The sequence below is a fragment of the Anolis sagrei genome, chromosome 2 (assembly GCF_037176765.1).
Source record: "Anolis sagrei isolate rAnoSag1 chromosome 2, rAnoSag1.mat, whole genome shotgun sequence".
Lineage (NCBI taxonomy): Eukaryota > Metazoa > Chordata > Lepidosauria > Squamata > Dactyloidae > Anolis > Anolis sagrei.
In genome coordinates this window covers 79,075,270-79,099,078 of record NC_090022.1, presented here as the reverse complement: position 1 = coordinate 79,099,078, position 23,809 = coordinate 79,075,270, and the positions used below count along the sequence as shown (strand labels likewise).

At 42.1% G+C, this 23,809-nt stretch overlaps 1 protein-coding gene across 1 annotated transcript in view; it reads right to left on the bottom strand.

The window, feature by feature from the left end:
• RNF145 (ring finger protein 145) overlaps positions 1-23,809 on the bottom strand; it is a 76,558-nt gene that overhangs the window by 42,830 nt on the left and 9,919 nt on the right. Inside the window, exon 2 of the mRNA XM_060765566.2 lies at positions 13,366-13,579. Within this exon, the coding sequence (XP_060621549.2) occupies positions 13,366-13,564 (199 nt within the window). The 5' untranslated portion in view covers positions 13,565-13,579. The remainder of the gene's footprint in view (positions 1-13,365; positions 13,580-23,809) is intronic.

Below are 23,809 nucleotides of genomic sequence, written 5' to 3'. Positions count from 1 at the left end.
ATTATTATTATTATTATTATTATTATTATTATTATTATTATTCTGACACAAAAACACAGTATGACACAGCAAACGAGATATATATGCTGGATTTTGTATCACAAAATCACAATACTTCCCAAGCGTTTAGGACTGTGTGATGTATTTTCAAATGATGTGCACAGATCCAAGTAAGGTGGCCTTTTGCAGTTGACAGATCATGATTTTGTCGATGTTTTTTGTTTCCAAATGCTGGCTGAGATCTTTTGGCATGGCACCCAGTGTGCCGATTACCACTGGGACCACCTGTACTGGTTTATGCCAGAGCCTTTGCAGTTCAATTTTGAGGTCCTGATAATGGCTGAGTTTTTCTTGTTTTTTTCATCAATTCGATTGTCACCTGGTATGGCAACATCAATAAATCAAACTTTTTTCTTTTCCACAATTGTGAGGTCTGGTGTATTGTGTTCCAAAACTTTGTCAGTCTGAATTCAATAGTCCCACAGTATTTTTGTGTGTTCATTTCCCACTACCTTTGCTGGTTTATGGTCCCACATAATTGTGCCTCTGTTTGTAGTCTGTCTGTGTGATTTTCTTGCAGCACCTGAGAATATGATCAATGATTTCATCAACTTCCTTGCACAGACTGCATTTTGGATCATCAGCTGATTTTTTTTTATCCTGGCCTTAATTGCATTTGTTCTCATAGCTTGTTCCTGGGCTGCAAGAATCAGGCCTTCTTTCTCTTTCTTCAGTATTCCATCAGAGAGCCATAATCAAGTCTTCTCCTTATCAACTTTTCCTTCAATTTTGTCAAGAAGTTGCCCATGCAATGCTTTGTATTATTATTATTATTATTATTATTATTATTATTATTAATATTATTATATTAAAAGCTCCCCTTTCACCAGTCCACTTGTCAATAAAGTGTCATTAAAAAACCCCAGCAATAACAGTAACTATATGGAGAGGATTCCTGAAATAAAGTGGGGTTTTTTCTGCAACTAAACATTTGTATTTTTAAAATATAGTTGACACGATTTGTCAACATTCAACCATTCATGACCTAGGACAGTGATGAGCTTGGTGTGTCAGAATTTGCCAAAAATCTGACCATAACTTGGGTGGATGTCAACTTCGAGAAAAAATAAACATAATTTTGCAATATTTATAGTTTAAATAAGAAAAATGCATATTCCATGCTGTGTTATGGAGTGAACAATGCTCAAACATGCAGATGTTAAATTTGTAGAACCTTTTACAAATTTAAGGATGGAATTAGATTGGTTCTTATAAGGTGTACTTCTCTGTATGCGGCATGTGGCTGCGTGTAATCAAAAATAGCCATGTGTGTCAGTGCTGACACGCGTGTCATAGGTTCACCATCATGGACCTAGGAGTTCAAAAAAGTACTATCTTCAAAGAAAGAAGAACACTCCTTCACATAAGCTAGAACCCTGGAAATCTGAATTCTAGTTCACTTGGTCACTTCACTCTTGGGGTGTGATCAACACCCAGTTGTATCTTCTTCTGGGATCATCAACATTAAACACAGCTACTTGCATAACAAGGTAACATCCAGATCATACACATGTGATACATATAGACAGAATATGGTTGATATATGGGTTGCTTACCTGTAAACGTATTTCTTCCAGTGATAGTCTGTGAAATCCGCACTAATGGGTTTCTGTGCGCATGCGCAGTGATTTCGGAACATTCTAGATGAAAAGAATTTAGGCGGGAGTCCCGCCCACCCTCCCAATGGTATAAAAGGCAGTAGGCGGAGTTCCGCTTCAGTTCCTTGCCGCAAGACAGCAGCCAGGAAAAGAGGCATGACATAAGAGGGGAGGACGGGCGGGACGTGCGGATTTCACAGACTATCACTGGAAGAAATACGTTTACAGGTAAGCAACCCATATTTCTTCCTCGTGTAGTCTGTGAAATGCGCACTAATGGGTGATTGTAAAGCTACCAACCTGGAGGTGGGTCATGCCACACAGGAGAAAAGAACTGCTCTGCCGAAGGCCGCATCTCTCTTGGCGAGGATGTCGAGCTTGTAGTGAGAGGCAAAGGTGGAAGGTGTCGTCCAAGTTGCTGCTCTGCAGATGTCGTGGACTGGCACACCATGGAGAAAGGCTTGAGATGTTGAAAGCGACCTCGTAGAGTGGGCGTGGATAGTCGAAGGAGGTTCCTTGTGCGCCAAACTGTAAGCTAGGCGAATTGTGGATACTATCCATGATGACAATCTTTGAGATGTTACTGGAGCGCCCAAGGCGTCTTTCCGGTATTTTAGGAAAAGTCTTGGAGATTTCCTATAGGAGGCTGTCCTGGATATATAGAAGGAGAGGGCTCTTTTGACATCCAGCGCGTGGAGTGCAACTTCCAAGGGAGAGGAAGGGTTAGGAAAAAAGGCAGGGAGAGTGATGTCTTGGGACATGTGAAACTTGGAGACAACTTTAGGAAGGAAGGTAATGTCGGTCCGAAGGACTACTTTGTCCTCGTGGAACCTAATAAAAGGAGGGTCTGAGCGGAGAGCAGCGAGTTCACTGGCCCTCCTTGCAGAAGTAATGGCCACTAAGAACGCCGTCTTCCAGGAGAGATGGGAGATGTCACAGGAGGCCATAGGCTCAAAGGGAGGTTTGGAGAGTTGAGACAATACAAGCTCAAGGCTCCAAGCTGGGGGTGGAGGGGAAACTGGGGGGTGAACATTTTTATAACCTTTAACAAATAACTGTATCAACGGATCTTGAAAAAGGGACGGTAGTCCTGATTTTCTCCTAAACCAGGAGAGTGCTGCGAGATAGCACTTAATTGAGGAGAGGGAAAAACCTTGTGAGGAGAGGTGAACTAGAAAGTCTAAGACAATATGCACTGGGGCTGAGGCAGGCTCAAAGCCCAAGGGGTGAGTAAAAGACTTGAATTTTGACCATTTGTAGGTATAAGATCTCTTGGTGGAAGTCTTTTGAGCTGCCTGGATGATGAGTCGTGCAGCCTCAGAGAGATGGGTCATGGTGTCATCCTCCATGCCGTGAGGCGTAGAGTTGGGAGATCTGGATGGCAGATCAGCCCGTTTTGTATGGTGAGGAGATCCGGGCTGGATCGTAGGCGAAGAAAAGTTCTTCGTGGTGCGTGAAGGAGAGGAGCAAACCATGGTTGCCTGGGCCACCATGGGGCTATCAAGATACAATTGGCCTTGTCTGTGATGACCTTCGCAACTACTCTGGAGAGTAGAGGAAGGGGGAGGAAAGATGTAGAGGAACCCTTGAGACCACTGGAAGAGAAAGGTGTCTCCTAAGCAGCCTGGGAATACGTGAGGGTGGAGCCTCGCGCAAAAGAGTGTGCACTGTGTGTTGTCTGGGGAGGCAAACATGTCTACTTGTGGTTGGCCCCAGTGACGGGTCAAGAGGTTGAACTCTCTGGGGTGTAAGTGCCACTCGTGGGTTGTGGTCGGAGTCCTGCTGAGAGAGTCCGCCAGGGTATTGTCTTTTACCGGAAGGTGGATTGCAATGAGGAATATGTTCCTCCGAATGCACCATTCCCAGATCTCTGATGTTATGGAGAGGAGGGTTGGGGAGTGAGTTCCCCCTTGTTTGTTGAGGTAAAATTTTACTGATGTGTTGTCTGTAACTATCTGGATGGTGCGGTTGGAGACTTGGTGAGCAAAGGCCCGGAGGGCTTTTCCCACTGCCAGTAGCTCCAGTGCGTTGATGTGGAGTTTTTGCTCTGAGTGAGACCAGCGGCCGCTGATCGTCAAGTCTCGGAGGTGTGCTCCCCAGCTGGAGGAGGAGGCGTCTGTTGTCAGTGACAGGGACGGGCGGGGGGGTGTGAATGGGAGACCTGAGCACACATTGGATTCCCTTGTCCACCACAGGAGGGAGCTGAGGACATGAGCGGGAGGTTGAAGAATCATGGATTGTGAGTCGTGAATGGGATCGAATACCCCCAGGAACCAGGATTGGAATGGGCGGAGGCGGAGCCGGGCGAAAGGGGTCACACTTGTAGTGGACGCCATGTGGCCAAGGATGGATTGGATAGCCCATGCAGATGACCGGCCTGAAGAAAAAAGGCTGTTGATGGCTTGGCAGAGATTGGAGAACCGGTCTTCTGGCAGGTAAGCCCGTTGGGATGTGGAGTCTATCAGGGCACCAATGAAATGGATGTGCTGGGTAGGTATGAGGTGGGATTTGTCGAGATTTACGACAAGTCCAAGTTCCTGTAGGAGAGACAAGGTGAAGGAGATGTCAGAGAGGAGCTGGGAACGAGATTTCGCCGAAAAAAGCCAATCATCTATGTATGGAAAAACCGTTACGCCGTTCTGGCATAGGTGAGCAGCTACTACTGACATGCATTTAGTGAAAACCCTTGGGGCGGAGGAAAGACCAAAGGGTAATACGGAGAAAGAAAAAATGTGGTTGTCCAGTGCAAAGCAGAGGTATCTGCGATGGTTGTGCCTAATTGAAATGTGGAAGTATGCGTCTCTGAGGTCAACCTTGGCGAGCTATGCTCCCTTTGTGATGAAAGGAAGGATGTTGGCTAATGTGACCATGCGAAATTTGCGAGGTGAAATGAATTTGTTAATGCCTCGGAGGTCTAAGATGGGGCGTTGACCTCCGTCCCTTTTATCTACTAGGAAGTAGCGGGAGAAAAAGCAAGTGTGAGCTAGGTTGGGGTGTACAGGGGAAATTGCCCCTTTCTCTAAAAGAGAGGAGATCTCGTCCCAAAGCATGGGAGAGGATTGAGTTGGTAAAATTTTTCCCAGTGGAGGGAGAGAATGGAATTCAATGGCATAACCTTCATCCACTATGCGGAAGACCCAGGTGTCATTGGTTATGGACTGCCAAGCAGGTAAGTATGGATGGAGTCTGTTGAGGTATAGTGGTAAGGTGGGTGTGATGTGTGTGGAGGGTGGGGAAAGGGCAGGGAGATTCAGTGCTGGGGAGGGAGGGGGCTAAAAACGCCGTTTTTTGTTATCTGGTGGTTTAGTGCCCCGATACTGACCCTTAAAGGGAACAGGTGGCTTCCCAGTGGTGGCAGGAGATGAATGAGGACGTTGTTTTCCTCTGTAGGAGTGAGGGTTGTAACGGCCTCTATGATAGGTGGGGTAATGATAGTAATTGCCCCATCGTTGCCTCTGTTGATAAGGTGGTTGGTCATATTTATTGACCGTTTGTTTCATCTCATGGGAATGTTTCAACTGGGAATCTGTTTCTGGATTAAACAATCCTGTTTGATCCATAGGGAGATCTTCAATCAACGTGCGAGCTGAAGGAGAAAGAGTGGACGCTCTGAGCCAGGCGTGACGTCTCAAGGCCACTGCCCCGGCAATGAGTTTGCCTGACGTGTCAGCTGTGTTCTTTGCTAAGTCCTTTTGGAGCTTAGAGAGAAGAAGTGCTTCTTGAGCAAAGGCTTTTGCCATTGGTTGATCAGCCATTGGTAAGAGATCAAGATAAGGTGAAATTTTGTTCCAGAGGTGTGTCTGGTATACACTCATGTAAACGCCATAATGTGCCATTCTGGCAAACAGGCAGGCAGAGGAATAAAACTTTTTTGCCATGGCATCCAGTTTCTTTCCTTCTTTGTCTGAGGGAGAAGCCCGATTTCTCTGAACTGGTTTGGGTTGGGCGTCTGTAACAACTGAATTGGCTCTAGGTAGTTTAGCAAGCCATGAAGCTGCCGTGAGGTCAATGCGATAAAGATTCTCAGCTCGCTTTGGTGTAGCTGGAACCAGGGCTGGAGAAACACCTTCTGTTTTTAGGACTTCTAGAAGGTAAGGTAATGTGGGCAATATAGTTGACATGGGTCGCTGTTGTTCAGATGAGGTGAAGCAAGGGTCATCCACAGCCTTAGTAGGCTGGGGAACGGCCAGATTAAGTGACCTGGAAAGTCTGATTAATAAAGCAGAAAAGTTTTTAAACTCTTCCGCTTGTAGAGGGTCTGGATCTGGTTCAGCTTGAAGAGCAGAAGTGGGAGGTGAATCACTGGAAGATTCGACATCCACAGTTTCTGGGTCGGGTTGGTGATCCTGCTGAGGAGTAGTAGGATCCGGGGGTGGTGCCCCCTGGTGTTGAAGGATAGGAGGCTCAGGAGGGGGCCTAGAAACAGTGGCGGAAGGAGGGGGGTAGGAATGAGGATAGGGATGAGGAGGAGGAGTATGGTCCCTCGAGTATTCCCCTTGATAGTAAGGGTAGTAGAAGGGGGGGGGAGGATAGAGGGGAAAAGGATAGTCATAAGGGTAAGGAAAACGTGGATCGCGGTCGCGCGGATCGCGCCCGCGCGGGCGTTTGGAGGGAGGAGTGCGGGACCGGGACCGAGAGTGCGAGGAGGATGAGGATCGGGACCGGCGCCTGGAGGAGCGGCTCGGCCGAGAATGGCCACGTTCTCCTTGTGAGGTGGGAGGGGCCGGTACCGGGGAGGGAGGATGTTCTCTGAGAGGTTGGGCAGGCTGAAGGAGGGAGGGGGAAGAGGGGAGGTTAGGATTGGGCTGGGAGTTGAGGAGCTCAATCGGGAGAAGTTCCGGGGGCTCCTGAAGCTCTAGGAATTGCGGTGCGGTTTGCTCCGTGGGCGAGAGCTCAAGCAGCTGGGCCGGTGGTACCAGCGGGGGGAGGACTCAGGGGCTGCACGCCAGAGAGTTGCCGTCCCTTTTTCTTATTTTGTTTCTCCTTTGACTTGCTCTTATGAGCAGTTTGTTTGGAGACCCTGGGTCTTTTCGGCGGTGGCTCGTCCCCAAGGGGAGGAGTCACGGCCGCAGGGTTTTCTTCCAGCTGCATGGAGGAGGGACCCGGCCGCTCTCCGGAGAGAGGGGAGGGTGAGGGCTGCTGAGAGAGACTGAGCGCGGCTTGGCGAGTCTCCTCAGGGGCCAGTGCCTGTTCATATAAAAGAGCTTTAAGACGGGAGTCTCTGCTCTTTTGGGCCCGAGATGTAAAGCCTCTGCAGATCTCGCAGGCAGAGCGATTATGGGCCTCCCCAAGGCACAAGAGACACTTGGTGTGTCTATCGGCTTCTGGGAGATTAACTCCACAAGCCGAACATTTTTTAAAAGATAAAGCCGACATGCTAGCCTGTCCGTGATCGGTCCGTTGTCGAGGGAAGGAGAATGGAGGATCGTTGAGTGCAGTCCGAGTCAATAACAAGGTAAGTAAACAGAGAGGAAAGTCCAAAATGCTTCTGCTGTCGCGCGGAAAGAAGAATTGAAGCGGAACTCCGCCTACTGCCTTTTATACCATTGGGAGGGTGGGCGGGACTCCCGCCTAAATTCTTTTCATCTAGAATGTTCCGAAATCACTGCGCATGCGCACAGAAACCCATTAGTGCGCATTTCACAGACTACACGAGGAAGAAATATAGATTACACAAACTCTAATGAAAGCACAATTCTTGGACCTGATGGCTGCACTTGTCACTAGGTGCCTCAGGACAGTGTTCCATGACCTGGAAAAGCCCTTGGGCAGGCAGTGCTCTCCCTTAGTCCAAGATGAGAACAAAAGAGTGCACTTGTACTAAAATCTTCTGCAGTTTCCTCTCTTTGCTTATGAAGCTGCTGTGACAAATGCAGGCTGGAAAATAAATGGCTTTCTCTGTGAGAAATAGACCTCCAGAACCCTCATGAGAGGAGCAGCATTCCTCCCATGGGAGAGGTGACGACTCAAGTGGGTCTTGTCAAGTGATGAAGTAAGTGGGAGACAGCATCAGACATCTGCATGATAATTTACACCTGAAGCCTTGCTCAGCTGGCAATGTCTAAACTATGTGAAAGACTTATATTTTTAGCTCAGGAAAAAAAAACCACGCACGGTGAGCTGGACCTCTGCCACATGGGTTTTGGAGTCTTTGTCAGCATAATGGCCAAACATTAACAACTCTATGGTAGCATGAAAGTGTTCATTTGTATTAGTTAACTTGCCAAACACTTTTCCTATTCACTTTGCAATTTGGGGAAGATAATATAAGGAAACCGGGGGGGGGGGGGGGGTATTTCTGTTGCTAACTTAATTGTACTGTAGTCACAACTATGGGGAGGTTATGTTTGCAAATTTTTGATTTTCTTTGCTTTCTTTTGCAGTGTATAACCTTTGTGTTCTCAGCTTCCATCATGTTATGGATGGGGGTAGAAGACAGAGAGTGCACCCCAACCCAGGCTCCCCTTTAAGATCAGTGATGGGGAATGCGATTGCTGGCTGAGAGAAGTCTGGCAAAATTTGTTGGGAGGGGTATTCTATTATTGGCTATGAAGGGATGCTGCACCCTATCAATGAAGGGGCTGGAATGCTTTTCTCCTGTGTACCATGCACTGCATCATTTATCACCAATAAAGCTTATGCAATAGTGTATGTCAGTGTTCGGCACAAAAAAACCCCTATTGAGATGGCCTTGAATCACATCCAGCTCTGGCATAATACATCATTACACTTGGCTGTACATGCCTCTTTCCTATGATGAGCTCTGTCTAAAGCACAATGCTAGTTCATCCCTAACTCCCTACCAGGACAATCAAGAAAAGATTCCCCCCTTTAGAACCACTGTTTTTCATGTGAGCAAACCTATAGCAGAAGATGGTGTGGCAGTATGTCCCCTTCCTTATGTGTCAATTTAAGTCCTTTTGAAGCATCTTATTAGGGCTTAGCCTGATATGCTGTCTTCTTTTGCTCTTTTTCCTGTTTGTTTACACACTGCGTGATTAGCTTCTCCTGTCAGTATTGGTAGTTCCTGCAATGGCCAAGATTTCCTAATGTTCTATATATCTTAATAAGACAGATGTTGCCAGTTAAAGCAGAATTAAGAGCAGAAAGAGGAAGATAGGTTTTATTCACTTAAGCATATTTCTCAATACCTCCGCAAGGCGTACATCAACCTACAACAGCCAAAGGATAGATAACATGTAATCCGTGATAAAAATCAACATGCTGTAGGGAATAGGTGTGTAAGCTGGTAATTAGCACTCACCTACCATCAAATGATTAAGTCAGAACTACTATGCCAAACCAAACAGTATTTTTGTTACTTACACGAGAGGGTACCATGTTTAATTGGCAAGAGTTATGGAGCCTCTCTCTTCTGAGTCAGGTTTTACAAGGACGCATTGCCAAGCATAACGGAAGAGATGAATGCCAACAATCCTTTGGAAAGCCCAGGCAATCGCCTTCCAAATAATTGATATGCAGAGCAGAAGTTATAATGAACCTCATTCCCACAAATACTGCTAAGGCAGCAATGTTCCGGAACAAGGAGAAGAAATGCTAAATGACTAGGACTCTATAGCTGGGGGACAGATCAGGATTCAACTTCTATGTCCATATAGTGCAGCCCTTCATTATGGCAATTATGTTCAGTCAGCATGACTTAAACATTCCTATTCCCCTTGCCAGAGGCTGAAGAATTAGAGACCTCCTACCAGGCTTGGTACCAGGAAAAAGGAGGACATAATGCTTCACACCATCACCACCACCCACCAACAATCTCATAGGGAGAGCACTGTGGTGTTATTTCCCCAAATACTTCCATGCCTCATGTCCAAGGTAACAGAGTCATGCTGGGGTTGAGCCAAGAGGCCTTTTCTCAAGGCAAAGGTGGTGGCCACTACAGAGCTGTTCTTCCAGATACTAAAATCAGAGTGATTTAAATATAAATTGATGTCAGACCTGGAGGACCTTCTGGAGCCATTAAGGTTGCCAGGTTTTCTGAAAATCAAAATGGGATGTGTGAGGTCAGCCAAAATGAGGCTCCCTCAAGATCTCAAGGTTCCTGCGAGATTTCAAACTTTACTGCTTGGAATCAGCTCAGATGGAAAGAAATGAGGAAGTGCAATGCCACAATCTCAACAAACAGACTAAGGGCTGAAGTCCGATTTGATAAGGAGTGTGGTGAGTACCCACTCTGAAACACATAAACTTGGGCCCTACAAAATTCCCCATGCAGAGCAAGACTTTAGTGCTTCAAATACAGGACATCCCACAACAAAAGAGGACACTTAGAAACCCTAAGAACCGTGAAATTAAGCAGTTACCAACTGTGCCAGATGCTAACACTAGGCCTGCCTCATATTAATTCAACATGAGGTTAGCAAAATGACAGACCTGTAGAGTTCAATTCAAAACTTCCATTATTTCGACACCAAGACTGGGATGTATGTGACTCACTAGCTGTTTGCTAGCACTCAATTCCCTTCACACCATAACATGGTAAGGAATTATGCGAGTTGGTTTTTCCTACTCCTGCTTTATAAAGACTTAGGAGTAACTCATATGCCAATGCAGTCTTTACTGAAGCCAAGGTCTTAATCAGATTAGTACCTGTATGGACAACTAATTCAGGAACCACAGTTTCCCAATGTTGGGTCCTCAGATGCTATCTGTTTTAGCTACAAGAAGATCAATTTGGCATGCTCAATACCACTATGTAACAAAATTTGAAAAAAAAACCTGTTTCTGGTTTGAAAGTGTCGTTTCCTATTTAATTGTGTGGTACTTACTTTGAAAGTAGTTGTTATACTATGGAAACTTCATTTTTGTGGCTGCCTCAACCTATGTTGAATTGGTTGAAATTCCATGAGAAGTTCATTGTAAAACTAGAACAAAATGTGCTGCAGGATGTCCCGCAAAAACAAACCCTAAAATCAAGAGCACTGCATACTAGCACAAATGCAAAAAAAAAAAAAAATCTTTGATAATCTGAGCTGCAAGACAGTGCATCTTACTTAATATTTCACTACATCCCCTTAAATTTCTTAAAAAGAACCCCAGAACTATTAAAACATCATAAGAACACACATACACTCACTAAACTATATACAATGCAATGCTGGACCAGTGGGATTTGTATCCCTGATTTCACCTACCCATGTTAAATTAATATTTATGCCCTCTCTAGGAATTGTTTATGTCCGCCCAGGAGATTCTATGGTTACCAGAGTCCCACTGGAGGGCTCAGTCATTGGTTAATGGTTCTTGATTAATATCTCCATATTGTATCTAATTCTCTTCCAAAGCCACAAAAGCTAGAGAACAAATTACCACATTAAGGGTAGGCCATGTAAAGCGATTATTTTGTCATAAAGTTTCTACTATCCAATATTATTGAATGGCCCTTAGCCATTCAGACAGAGAGCTCTTCAATCACATTACACCTAAAAGCCAGCATCTGATCATTTTCCAGTTGCAGCTTCTATGTTCGGGTATTTAAATGCATCCAATGTATATTTTGCCAGCTAAATCAGGAGGGTGTGACTCAAAGAATGCGGTGCCAAATATGTCACCCAAGAAGTACTCTATAATAGCTTTTCTCAACCTTTTGTTACCTGGAACAAACCTTGAAATAATGCCTAGATATCAAGGAACCCTTGCACAAAAATGATAGTTGCTGTTATCTATATTTCTACCCCACCTTTCTCCTCATAGGGATTCAAGGCAACTTACAATAACACAACCCAATACTTTTAAAAACACAACAAATAAAAAACATACTTAAATATGTGTGTCAAGATATAATCAAATAAGAATTAAAATAACATTTAAAACTAAATATCCCACCAAAATCCCACCCACAATATCCTCAGCAGCATGCCCCTCATCATCTTGTATCTATAGTTCTAAGTTACTCAACTCCCCCCACCCCATGTTTATTTCTTTTGGAATTCTTAGAAAGCTATTGAGAAATCCTGGGGTTACAGAGAATCCTGATAAAGAAACCCTGGATCATCAGTGCTCCAATGCTGGGAATTTAACTACCACAATTCCTGATCACTGGCCCTGTTAACTAGGACCTTGGGTAGTTGACCTCAAATATTTAGAGGATAAGAAATTGTGAAGAACTGCTCTAGATGACACCAAATTCTTCTTTAAAATATTGTTCACCTTGTGCTTGTGACAGAGGAAAGATAATGAAAGAAGCAGACATATCCTTCACCATTAAAATAGTGTACCAGTCTGTCACATCTCCATTGACACTAAACTTCCACTAGACTACTGGTGACTCAATACTCTGTAGCATCTTCTGTCAAGTTCTCACTTCTGCATTAGCTCAAATGAGACATCACAGCTTTGTGTTTAGTCAACATGCAAGAGAGAAGGCTATCACTATTCCTTGATGACTGCTTCCATTCCCCTGTATTTTGTGGATTTCCATCTTGAAAAGATTTTCTGGAAAGCAACAGTTAAAGGAAATTCTTCTCTTAAGAGTCTCTTTTTGCACATGAACAGTGAAGACAACAGGGTATAGAATCCCATCGCCTCCTCATGGCATTATTTCATTTAATTAATTCCACATGTGTTTTCTTCCTTGGTTGGGGGCCAATGGCAAATTCCACTCATTGTTCTTTATAACTGTGTTTCTCATTTAAAACACAGGCTTACCTAAAATGCTGACAATCAAGCACGCAGACACGACCACTTGTAACTCAGCTTTTTGGAGTACATTTGGTAGTTTTTGTGGAATATGTTTGGGTGGATTCAATCCACACTGTGGAACTCAGAAGGTCTAAAGCAGATGTTTTTGGCCTTCAACTCCCAGAAATCCTAACAGCTGGTCAACTGGCTGGGATTTCTGGGAGTTGTAGGCAAGAAACATCTGGGGACCCCAGGTTGAGAACCACTGGTCTAAAGGTCCCTAGACCAGGGAGAGTACAGATCTTGGAGGATCACATCTCTAGCACTTCCTGCTTTTACAAAAAACTCCTCCTGTGTCTTATATACTCAGGGAAACACATGGAGAAAATGCATCTACGGTTTTAGAGGGCATTTTAGCCCTAGAGGCCACATTTTTGGATGCAAGTAACATGGGCAAATCGTAACATGGTTCCAGGAAGTTGTCAATTTTATCTAGTATTCTAAAACGCCACCAGATATATAATTTAATTCTTGCTCCTGCCTCTCTCCCTTTTTTGGCGTGGTTGGGGAGACATAAATTAGAAAGATAGTGTGATAATGTGTACTGATAGACTAGAAGTATACATCCATCTTGATAGATACTACCACCTGGAAATTTTGGTTGGCTTTTGACTAAATGTTAAGCTACAGTTTAGTGTTACAAACATGATCCTGGGTAGCCATTGTGCTCTACACTCTCTTCTCTCCTATTTTCATCTGGTGTGGCTATGAGAAGGCAGAAAGGATTTGCTTCTGTTTGCCACAGTAAATTATTATTACATCTATTAATGGTTTATCTACACAACTCAGTACCATAAATCAGTTCAAAGCTGGTTTGCTCAAGCCATAATTTAAACAAACCACAGTCTATCCCTGTTCAGACAGAATACAACTATGAATCCCAAATCGGAAGCTAACACCTAGGTTCATAATTAAGTCATCACTGTATGCTTCAATTTCAGTTCAAAAGTTGTACCAGAGGTAAATGCATGCATGTACTTTTATTTCTCAGCAAAGAGATACTCACCCACATAATGCATATTAAGAGCCAGGTACTTGTATTGGAAGAGGGGATTGTTGTTCAGGCTACTTCTCTGGATCTGCTGGAAGAAGGAACTGACATCCCATCTGTACAAGACGTCCAAAAGCATGATGCTCGGGACCCGCAAGGCCACATTTAACATTGCTTCCAACTTCTCCTTCGCAGCCATTCTGTTTCTGATCATTGAATATGTAGCAGACTGTGAAGAGCAGAAATCAGAACAGTAAGGTTCAGTATACTGGATGCATCAATTAAAAACAACAAAGCTGACGTTAGCAGGGCCAGGTTGTTGATCCATCTAGTTCAATAACACTTTTGTTCCTGGGTTATAAATGTCATTTCCTAATTGGTTCTATCATAAAAACATGGAAAGAGTTTATTAAACTGCAAAAACTTGGTTGCAGTCTGCACACTGAAAGTTTTAAGATGGTATATTTTCATTAAGGAAAATTACAAATCAAGTGCCTAGACCAGGGTTTCTCATTTTTTTTCAGCTGCTGAGCCCTTTTTGAAGCAAACGTTTCTTGTGGAGTCCCAAGAAATCTTTATATATTATATTATATCATATGTTATACATTATATATTGTATATAATGTATATATATCAGGTAAGGGCAAATTTTTTGATGCTTTGCATTTTAAAATTTGACAGATTGGTCAGGCTAAAGGCAGATGTATGGAGAGTGTGTGAACTAATTTAAAAAATGAACAAATTCTTATGCACACTGCATTTGTAGTGCAAAAAAAAAGTAAAGAAAGAACAATGCAGCATTTAAAATGAAAAACAATTTTAACCAACATAAACTTAACTATTTCAGTGGAAGACCCCAGGGGCCATCCACTCCAACCCACATCTGCCATGCAGGAAAAGCACAATAAAGTACCCTTTGATTGGTGGGAGGGAAATGGGGTTTTGGAAGCAAAGAAGGGGAGAAGAAAAGGATCTGAGTGGCAAGTAAGAGAGTCTGGAGAGTGAGGGAGGCAGAGGAGAGAGGTTTTTTCCCCCAGGAGGATGCTGATGCTGCTGTTTTGCTCCAAACTTAAATTTCCCTGCATTTCTTAGAAGGAGGAGGAGGAAAGAGGACAGAGGAGGAGGCAGGAACCAGCATGGTGCTGTCAAGCTCCTAACTATCACTCACAAAGCCCCAAGGGCTCCTCAGAGCACAGTTTGAGAACCCCTGACCTAGACTGAAGGAAATAATAGTATTACCCTCAGCCACAAAAAAATGAAGTTTCTGGAATGTAACAACTACTTTCAAAGTAAGTAGCACACAGTTAAACAGGAAATAACACTTTCAAACTAGGAACATTTTTTTTCCAAACTTTGTTATATAGTGTAATCAGTTCAATGGATTTTCCCCAAAACAAATTCACCACCTTCCAAAGTTCAGATGAAAACCCAGAATCAATTCACTGGCACCACAAACCCCAAATGGTACTATCTAGCCTAACTGGCAACAGCTCTCCATGACTGAATGAGACAATGAATCTAATGGAAGATATCCAAGATTGAACCTGGGGGTTTGGCAACACAAAGGTTTAAACAACTAGTGCAGACCCACTGAATCAATGGGATTCATGTAAGAGTTAACTTATCATTCAGCAACTGATTAAATCGGGACAAACAACTGAACTAAGCTTCAGTTCTTCCCATTGGGGGGGGGGGGGTTAGCCCCTATTTTTTATTTAGTCCATTTTTTTACCCTTCACCTAGTGCTTACCCTTCACCTAGTGCTAACCCTACACCCCAAACCAGTCAGTTACAGTATTTATTTCTGAAATAGTCCAATTTTTAAAAATTATTTTTAGCACCAGCCTGCAGAACCTTTCTGTGAACAGAATACAACATTCACCGTGAGTCAGGAGGGCACAGTCTACTTGCATTTATTGGGGGTGGGGTGGGGTGTGGGTGTGGATTTGCTTGATCTATCTTCTTAAAGCTTTGTACAAACCAAACTCATGACAATGAAGTACACATATCTATTTCTTGTGCAAAGGCAAATATAAGGAATGAAAAACATGTGGATGACCCATTAGTCAAAATATCAGTAGGAAACTCCCTCCTGTTGTCTACTCAACATTGATAATTACAGCATTGGGAGGAAAACAGGGCATAAAAAGCTGAGTACTGGGTTTTTTAATGTTTCATTTCTGAATGTTTGGATCCATGTCTAAGATGACCCTATTAAAAAAACCAATAGACGATCCTTTCATATCATATATTCTTCCAAACATTTGGGCAAAAATACCTCCGGTACTTGATGGGATGATAGATATCACCAAATTAGCCACAAAGGAAGTTAATATATATCCTTATTTACATGGCTGTCTACACAGGTGTTCTACATTCTAGAGCTACAATGGTACAAAACTGGTTAACAAGCCACAAAACTTAAGAAGCTGCTTTAAAACTCCATCAAGGGGCTGACCTAAGAAAAATAAAATTAATTCCTTCTTATATAGTAAACAGTCTATGTATCTATCCATCCCTAATTCTACTAAGGCAAGAGTTCTCTGATAGTAAATACATGACAGATATGGACTAAAAGCTGTAAGGATAGCCAGCCTCAATTATGCCATAACTTGCTAAGTTATAAAGCTCTCTCTATTTAGCATTCATCCACAGTTATTTCAGATTTAACTTCATCTTTTGATCCAAAATAACCTCAATTAAGCTTATTGTATCATTTTGGTTAAAGCAGGAGTGGGAGACATGTAGCCTGGAGGTTAGGTACAAGTTCTAGCATCCCTTTTATAGTCCTCAAATTCCCTGTAGACATCCCCCCAAAGTCCCTGGATACCAGAAATTAAAGGATGATTTTTTTAAAAAAAAATCAGCCCCCAAATGGCACAAACTAACACAAAATGTGCCAAAATGTACAGAATGGGCTTTATTTGTCTCCTCACAACTCCCCAAAACAACAAAAATGTTCCAAAATAAAGTTAAATCAAAACCAGATATGGGGGATCATAGAGTCAGAAGAGAAATGAATGGCTAACCCATCCAATGCCCCTGCCATGTAGGAACACATAGACGAAGCACTTCCAAAAGATCCAGTCTGTGTTTAAAAAGAAAAACAAGCCCCATATTCACAGGGGAGATGTTCTTGATCTTACTATGTAAACAGGGAACCCTGAATAATAACAAACCTTGTTGAAATAAACTACTTCTGCTGGAGGTTACCACTGAGGACCTTTCCACACAGCCATATAACCCAGAACCTCAAGGAAGATAACCCACAATATCTGATTTGAACTGGATTATCTGATTCCACATTGCCATTCCACATTGCCAGATTCCACATTGCAGATGTGATTTGGAATCATTTTATACAGTTGTGGAAGGGGCTTGAGTCGTCTTGGGGGATACCTCTCTAGAAATTTGCTAGGTCTTCCAGGGCAACTCTAGGGTAACTTCTGATGAAAACGTATCATAGAAACAGCTAGAGGACATAGAAAATTTCTAGAGAAATGTTGGATGCAAGTAGTTGAAACGGCGAGCATGAGGATTGTACTGTATTAGAGCACTGAAGGTACACCTACACCCATAAGCCGAGACAATCATAGGCTCTACTCAAAGTGCCAACAGTGATGTAGGGGGCAATAACTCAAAACAGATCTTTTTACTGGTAGCTCTCTCCACTTTCATAATCTTTTCTGCAAAGAAGTCTGTCTGAACTCCATCTCAGGCTTTTCAGTACAAGGCAAAGTCCTCCCAACCACTCCAATCACTTAACTTTTATGTTCTTGTTGCCTGGTTATAGTTTAACATGGTTTTACCCCTGACCATTTTAAAAGAACTTCTTAAATCTTTATTGTCTGCTGACAAATTTTAGTCTCTATTGGTTTAAAATTGATTGCCTTGTTCTGCTGCTTTTTTATTTTGACTTTGTATTTGTGTCCATCAGCTCTAGAGCAGCTTGCTGTAATAAAGAAATACAAAGTATAATAAAATAACCCCCAAAGTATGTCTAAAAAACTACAAGTGCATATAATCTCAGATGGTCTCATTGTTGCAAAAACGGTAAATCACATTTAGTTACCAAAAGAACATAAGATGATTGCAGAAGATAGGCAAATTGCAACAAGGGGTAAAACACTAAACATAGTCCTGCTGAGTCATACCAAATGGCAACCTATACTAGGCAATCCACAACATGTACTCTGAGTGACTCTGCCACTCAGGAGAGATACCTAGTAGCAAGGAATCCAAAAACCAACAAGTGCAAAATATTTCAATAGAAATTTCCACTTACAGACCATTTCATCTACTGGATGCTGCTATACCTTGCTGTGGATTTAGTTAAAATTGTCCACTGCAGAAAGACCCCATCTCATCTCTGTTCAGTTTACTTTACAAGGGGCACAACCTCTAAGAAATACCATGTGCTGTAGGCTATCTTTCAGAAGGAAAAACTGGCAAAAACTATCCCTAAGGATTGTTTCCTTAAGAAAAACCTATGGAATTCCTGGGGTTGTTTAAAGTTGACAGATGACATGACATGGTCTCTAGAAGGGCTTATAGCACATATAAAAGAAAGGTATTACATGTTTGCAGTTTGGCCAGCCAATTAACTGTGATTTCAAAATGGTCTGGGAATTAAGCAGAAAACATTACAAATCCACAGAAACATAGTCTCCAAATTGGAAACTGATTAGCACAGGAACTGAGGTGTCTGAGCCAAGTCAAAGGCTGGCAATCAGCCCTGACATGTAGTGTATATTGCTCTTTCTAATGTCCAGAAATCTAGCATAATTTAAGCTAGAGGTATTCGGAATGGTTGTGTAACAAAAGCCAATATTTAAATGGATCTCTCCTTGCAATCCACATTAACCAATGCAGATGTGATTTGGAATCATCCACACAAGTGGATGACACTTAAATCATTCAAAGATTCAATAGAGAGCTATGAGACCTTTCAACTACAACTCCCATTCGCCCTAGCCAAAACAGCCCATGGTGAGAAATAGTGGGAAGTGAACTACACCACGACCTCCCGATTCGCACCCCAACATAAAAGCATTGATATATTCAATTACACAGTTCTAACAGTTTGACACCAACATTATTTCTAGACCCCTTCCAGACAGGTCTGATCCCAGGTTTTCAACTTTAAACTGGATTATATGATTCCCCACTGCCAGATAATCTGGGTTAAACTGAAAACCGGGGATCGGATCCTGGGATACAGGGCTTGTCTGGAAGGGCTCTTAGGCCTCTATCCTATGGAACTTTGGAGTTTTTTCATTTGGCAAAGTAAATCACATTTTTGCTGCAGTTTTCTATAGCTGTAATTCAGGGAAGTGGAGTTCTCCAACACAGATTTCTAGATATTTCACTGAATTTCAAATCCTAGGATCCCACTGGATGGAGCCATGAAAGCAAACGTAGGATCAAATATGCAGTAGGCAAAGATGTAGGAGAGTGAAGGACAACCAACCCAAAACTGAAAACCGCGAGAAACTACCTAATAGTAGCAATTTTGTATATAGTGGAACTTTCTATGCTATACAAATTGAGAACCTTTCTCCACTGTATGGGTGATTTTGTTTCTGTCAGTGTTGTCCCACTCAAATTTGAAAGACCAATTTAAATTGAACTATATTAAAATGTGCCAAATATTTCCACAGTTCCCAAACAATTTTCTGCTTTGGCTCCAAATAGATTGTTTCAATTGCAAGCAGCCTCCGAAATGCTCATTCATAACTAGAGACATTGTTGTTCCAGTTGCTGGAAAAAGAAAAATGACAGGATGATTAAGACAAATTCCTTCAGTCACGGACAACAGCACAACAGCCCATTGTACGGAGCTGCCCACACTGTGTAGCTGGCACTGTAGCTCACAGTTCCCTCCACTGCTGTTCTTTCGCTCAAGGCAAGAGCTCTTAGGCATTTCACTCACAAGCTTTGGTTCCGCAGCCTTGCAAGCTCAACGGCCTTCAGTAATTCCTCAGTAATTCATGCCCACTTAACCTTCCAGAAGAACAACATTCTAATGTTAAACATAATATTCTGTATTTATAAGTCTGGGATGCTATATGGCAGGGACAGAACGTGTGCTCCCTGGGCCCTTCCACACAGCCGTATCTCCCAGAATATCAAGGCAGAAAATCCAACATTATCTGAGTGTGGACTCAGATAATCCAGTTCAAAGAAGATAATGTGGGATTTTCTGCCTTGATATTCTGGGATATAGGGCTGTGTGGAAGGGCCCCTTGAAGCTGTTCCTGTAGTCCTCAACCTTACCTGAATATGTTCAGCCATTTATTGGTCCAAAAAAGAAAAGAAAGTGAACGGCCAACTCTGGAATCTTCTGAAGCTGGCAATTCATTTCAATTTTTAAAAGTGGGTTAAACCTTTAACATCAAAAAAAAAAGAAAAGGAAAAAAAAAAGCCTGATTTGGTGGTCTCCTGGATAGTTCTATTTTTTTTTCTTTTGGAAACCTGTGTATTGCTTTATTGTATCAGAAGCTAACCAAGAATACAGTTGTAACGTATTTTAAAAACTTGGCATTATACTAAATGTTCTTTGACCAGTAGCTGGGCCACTTGGAGTGCCTCTCATGTTGCTATATGAACATCCACCATTGTGCATGTGGTAGGGCTCAGGTTGCATTGTAGTAGGTGGTCTGTGGTTTGCTCTTCTCCACATTCGCATGTCATGGACTCCACTTTGTGGTCCCATTTCTTAAGACTGGCTCTGCATCTCATGGTGCCAGAGCACAGTTTGTTCAATGCCTTCCAAGTCGCCCAGTCTTCTGTGTGCCCATGAGGGAGACTATGAATGCATAGATATGAAGGTAGTATGAGAAGTATCACCGCCTACAGCCCATCCTGCATTCACACCTGTGTACTTCCAGCATAAAGTATTCATGTAAAAGTGCTTCCTCCACTCTGATGGGACTTTCACACCCATGTCTTAAGTGCCACAGTGTAGCAAAGCCATTTCTAGCTGATTTCTTTTTACATGTCAGCACTGATTTGTGGTGGGTGTGGAGGAAATTGACTAAGGAGAGCTCAGAAATGCTTGGTGATATAAGCCCTTCTACACACCAAACACCCATTCCTACCTGCAGAACTGATTCTAGGTAAATGAATACATCACCCTATCTTTCCATTACAGCCATTCAAAGACCCATTTTAGTAGCATACCTCAGCAGTCACTTTCTATGTATTTATTAAAGGTATGATTTATCTTGTCTCAGCCCACCAAGGCCATGATCTACAGATAAATGCATTCTTTATTCTTGATCTACAAATGAATGCATTCAGCAACCAGCTTTAAAATTAAAGAGAAAGTCACATACATTAACTTTCACTATGAAAGTAAAAGCTGCTTGATTCACAGCACATTAAAGTTGCCACTAATGCCACCTCTACACTGGGATAACATACGATGATTGATGGCTGCTGAAGACACACAGTGTCTGGAGGTTAAGCTTCTACAAAGGGAACAAGATAATGTTTGATTACTTGCATTTTCCCCAGTCTTGGCCTTTGAGAAATTATCTGTGCTGCATCTTTCTTGCATGGAAGATGATAGAAAAGATACCATTTGTATAAGACAGACAGGACTAGCCCTTTGAACAGGAAAACATGATCAAAGAACAGTCCTGTGGTTGCAGCATATGAACCTGCTTAAAACAAATATATTTTTGCCATTAATGGCTGTTCATGGGGTTTTCAAGACAATGCTGGATTGCAACTCCCAGCATTCATCAACATTTGCTGGCTGCTGTTGGGTATTGCTCTCCAACCACATCTGTATCCCTGCTCAGTGGGTGTAATATTTATGTTTACTTACATAGGACAACTTGGTTAACTGTCACAGTGACATTGAAGTAATTTCTTTTAAAACAAAAACACACACCTCAATTACTATAATTTTTAGATTTTACAGTGGACAAGGCTTTTAAACAATGTTTACTCGGGGTTGCTGAGTTTTCCGGGCTGTATGGCCATGTTCCAGAAGCATTCTTTCCTGATGTTTTGCCCACATCTATGGCAGACATCCTCAGAGGTTGTGAGGTCTGTTGGAAACAAGGCAAGTGAGGTTTATATATCTGTGGAATGTCCACAGTGGAAGAAAGAACTCATGCCTGCTTGCAGCAAGTGTGAATGTTGCGATTGGCCATCCTGATTAGCATTGAATGGGCTTGCAGCTTCAAACATTGGTTGATTCATGCCTGGGGGAATCCTTTGTTGGGAGGCGTTAGCTGGCCCTGATTGTTTCATGTCAGGGATTCCCCAGTTCCTCTTTATTTGCTGTCCTGATTTTAGAGTTTTTCAATACTGGTAGCCAGATTTTGTTTGTTTTCATGGTTTCCTCCTTTCTGTTGAAATTGTCATATGCTTATGGATTTCAATGGCTATTCTGTGTAGCCATTCTCTGTGTGGTTTGTTTACTCATTTTTTTAAAGCAAAGTGACAGCAATGCAAAAATAATTTCCAAAAATGCAATTTGTCTAAATAGCAAACAGATCAGTTCTTTTATCATCTCCAAGGAAGACTTCACCATGATTAGAACAAATTATCTATACGAATGGGACCTTAGTTGACCACTCTGCTATTATAAACAGAGATGAATGAGACATCAGGCACGTCTTCATTCCTTTATTCTACCTTCATCTTTAATTGCAATACATTATATCAGAAATATATGGAAAGCTTTCTAGAGTGGGGTTAAAGAGGGGAACCAGGAACTGGCTGGAGAAAGTCTAAGGGCACTAGCTACCAGTAGTACATCTTTATTGAAATCACAGCCAAAACCTCTTCCAGGACACATGACACCAAAGTAACAGTAAGCAGGCACAGAGATCCAACTGAACTGTTTAGTTTGGATGGGTGAATACTGTCTCAGTTACAATATTACTGCGAAAAATAAATATCTGGAAGTCGTCAACAGGACTACCGGCAGAACACAGGAAGCAGCCTTCTACTTGAGTAAGCTTTTTGAACATTCCTTCTCTGATGGTAGCTCTTGCTTCCATCTCTTGCCTCACAGGAATTCGTTTTCAGCTGGGACTATTTCAAACTACTGAATTACTGCACTACGATTCCACTTAAGTCGTCTTGGCTGCATTTTACGGAACTATGGGCCTTATAATCTCATAAAGACACATAAATTATCTGACTGATAATTCTAAATATCCCACCCTGAATTGCAAATCTCAGGATTCTGCAGGATGGCACAATGCCAGTTAGAACAGAATCATAACGCTATAATATTATAGTGTGAAAGAGCCCCTCGTCTTTTATTTTTTAAAGGGTGTTTTGAAGACTCAAACCTGGAATCTCCTGCAATGTTAACTATATACTTTGTTACATATATTTGGTTTTTAAATCTTAAGAGTCTAGCATACACCTTCCACCCGCATCAAAGAGTTAGAATATGGTAGACAATGGTTTTAATATAAAATGCTGTGGATAATGGAAGATTTTCCTTCACAGAGAATGCTGCATGGGGAAAAAACATTGTTGAAGTGGAGAGTAAGTGTTTGCATTGCAATGTAGTGTACCTATTTTGTATTAATGAAGTCAGAATTTCCACTGTATTTTCCTTCCATTTCTTCTTGTAGTTTGCTACAAGTGAACTCAATAATTTGCAAATCATGCCACAGTGGCATTGAATGTACTGATTTTGGAAAGTTGTACAGAAAGCCACTGCAATAAATGAACTACACATTTTGAAAAATGTTGAATATTTAAATAGGAAGCTGCATTTTTCAAAAGGGTTTCAAAATAAATTAAAATCTTAATTTATAGCAGCAATATCACTCATGCAGAAAGTGGCATTCTCACCTTCAAGGAAAACAAATCAAAGCTCAGTTTGATGATCCACTCAAGAGCAGGAAATGTAAGGTATGACTAAAGTTAAAGATTTACATTAACCCACTCATACTAGCCCCACTCAGGTATAGTTTGTTCTCCTTGTAACACCACATACCTGCTTGCTCATTATGTCCTGAAGGAAAATGTCTCAATAGGGCTACTGAAGTGCTTTTCTAAGTATTTCCATCCTTGGGCTATGAGGGATCACCTAAGTAAGTAAGTCTAGGTATTTGTATAATACAACATATGAGTAGTACAATATTAGACTGGGATATGGCGACTCAGGTTAAACCCCTATTAAAACATTATGGCCCATAGCGTAGTCCTTTTAGAAGCTGCTATATCTTAGTTTAATTTACCTAACACTGTTGTTTTATCTAAACAGTGCTGCAGAACCGACAAAATTTAAATATTTCAAGCCTGACATAACCAAGTTCTTGTGGCATATGAAAAGGCATAATGAAATATTAAATTCATGGCAATGCACTACATCCTAGGATGACAAAAATTGGTTCTTAGTGTTGCTTGGAAGGGAGGCAGAAAGCATATTTTCCAGATCTGAACATTAACAGCAAACCAAATTTTGCTGGAATCAGGA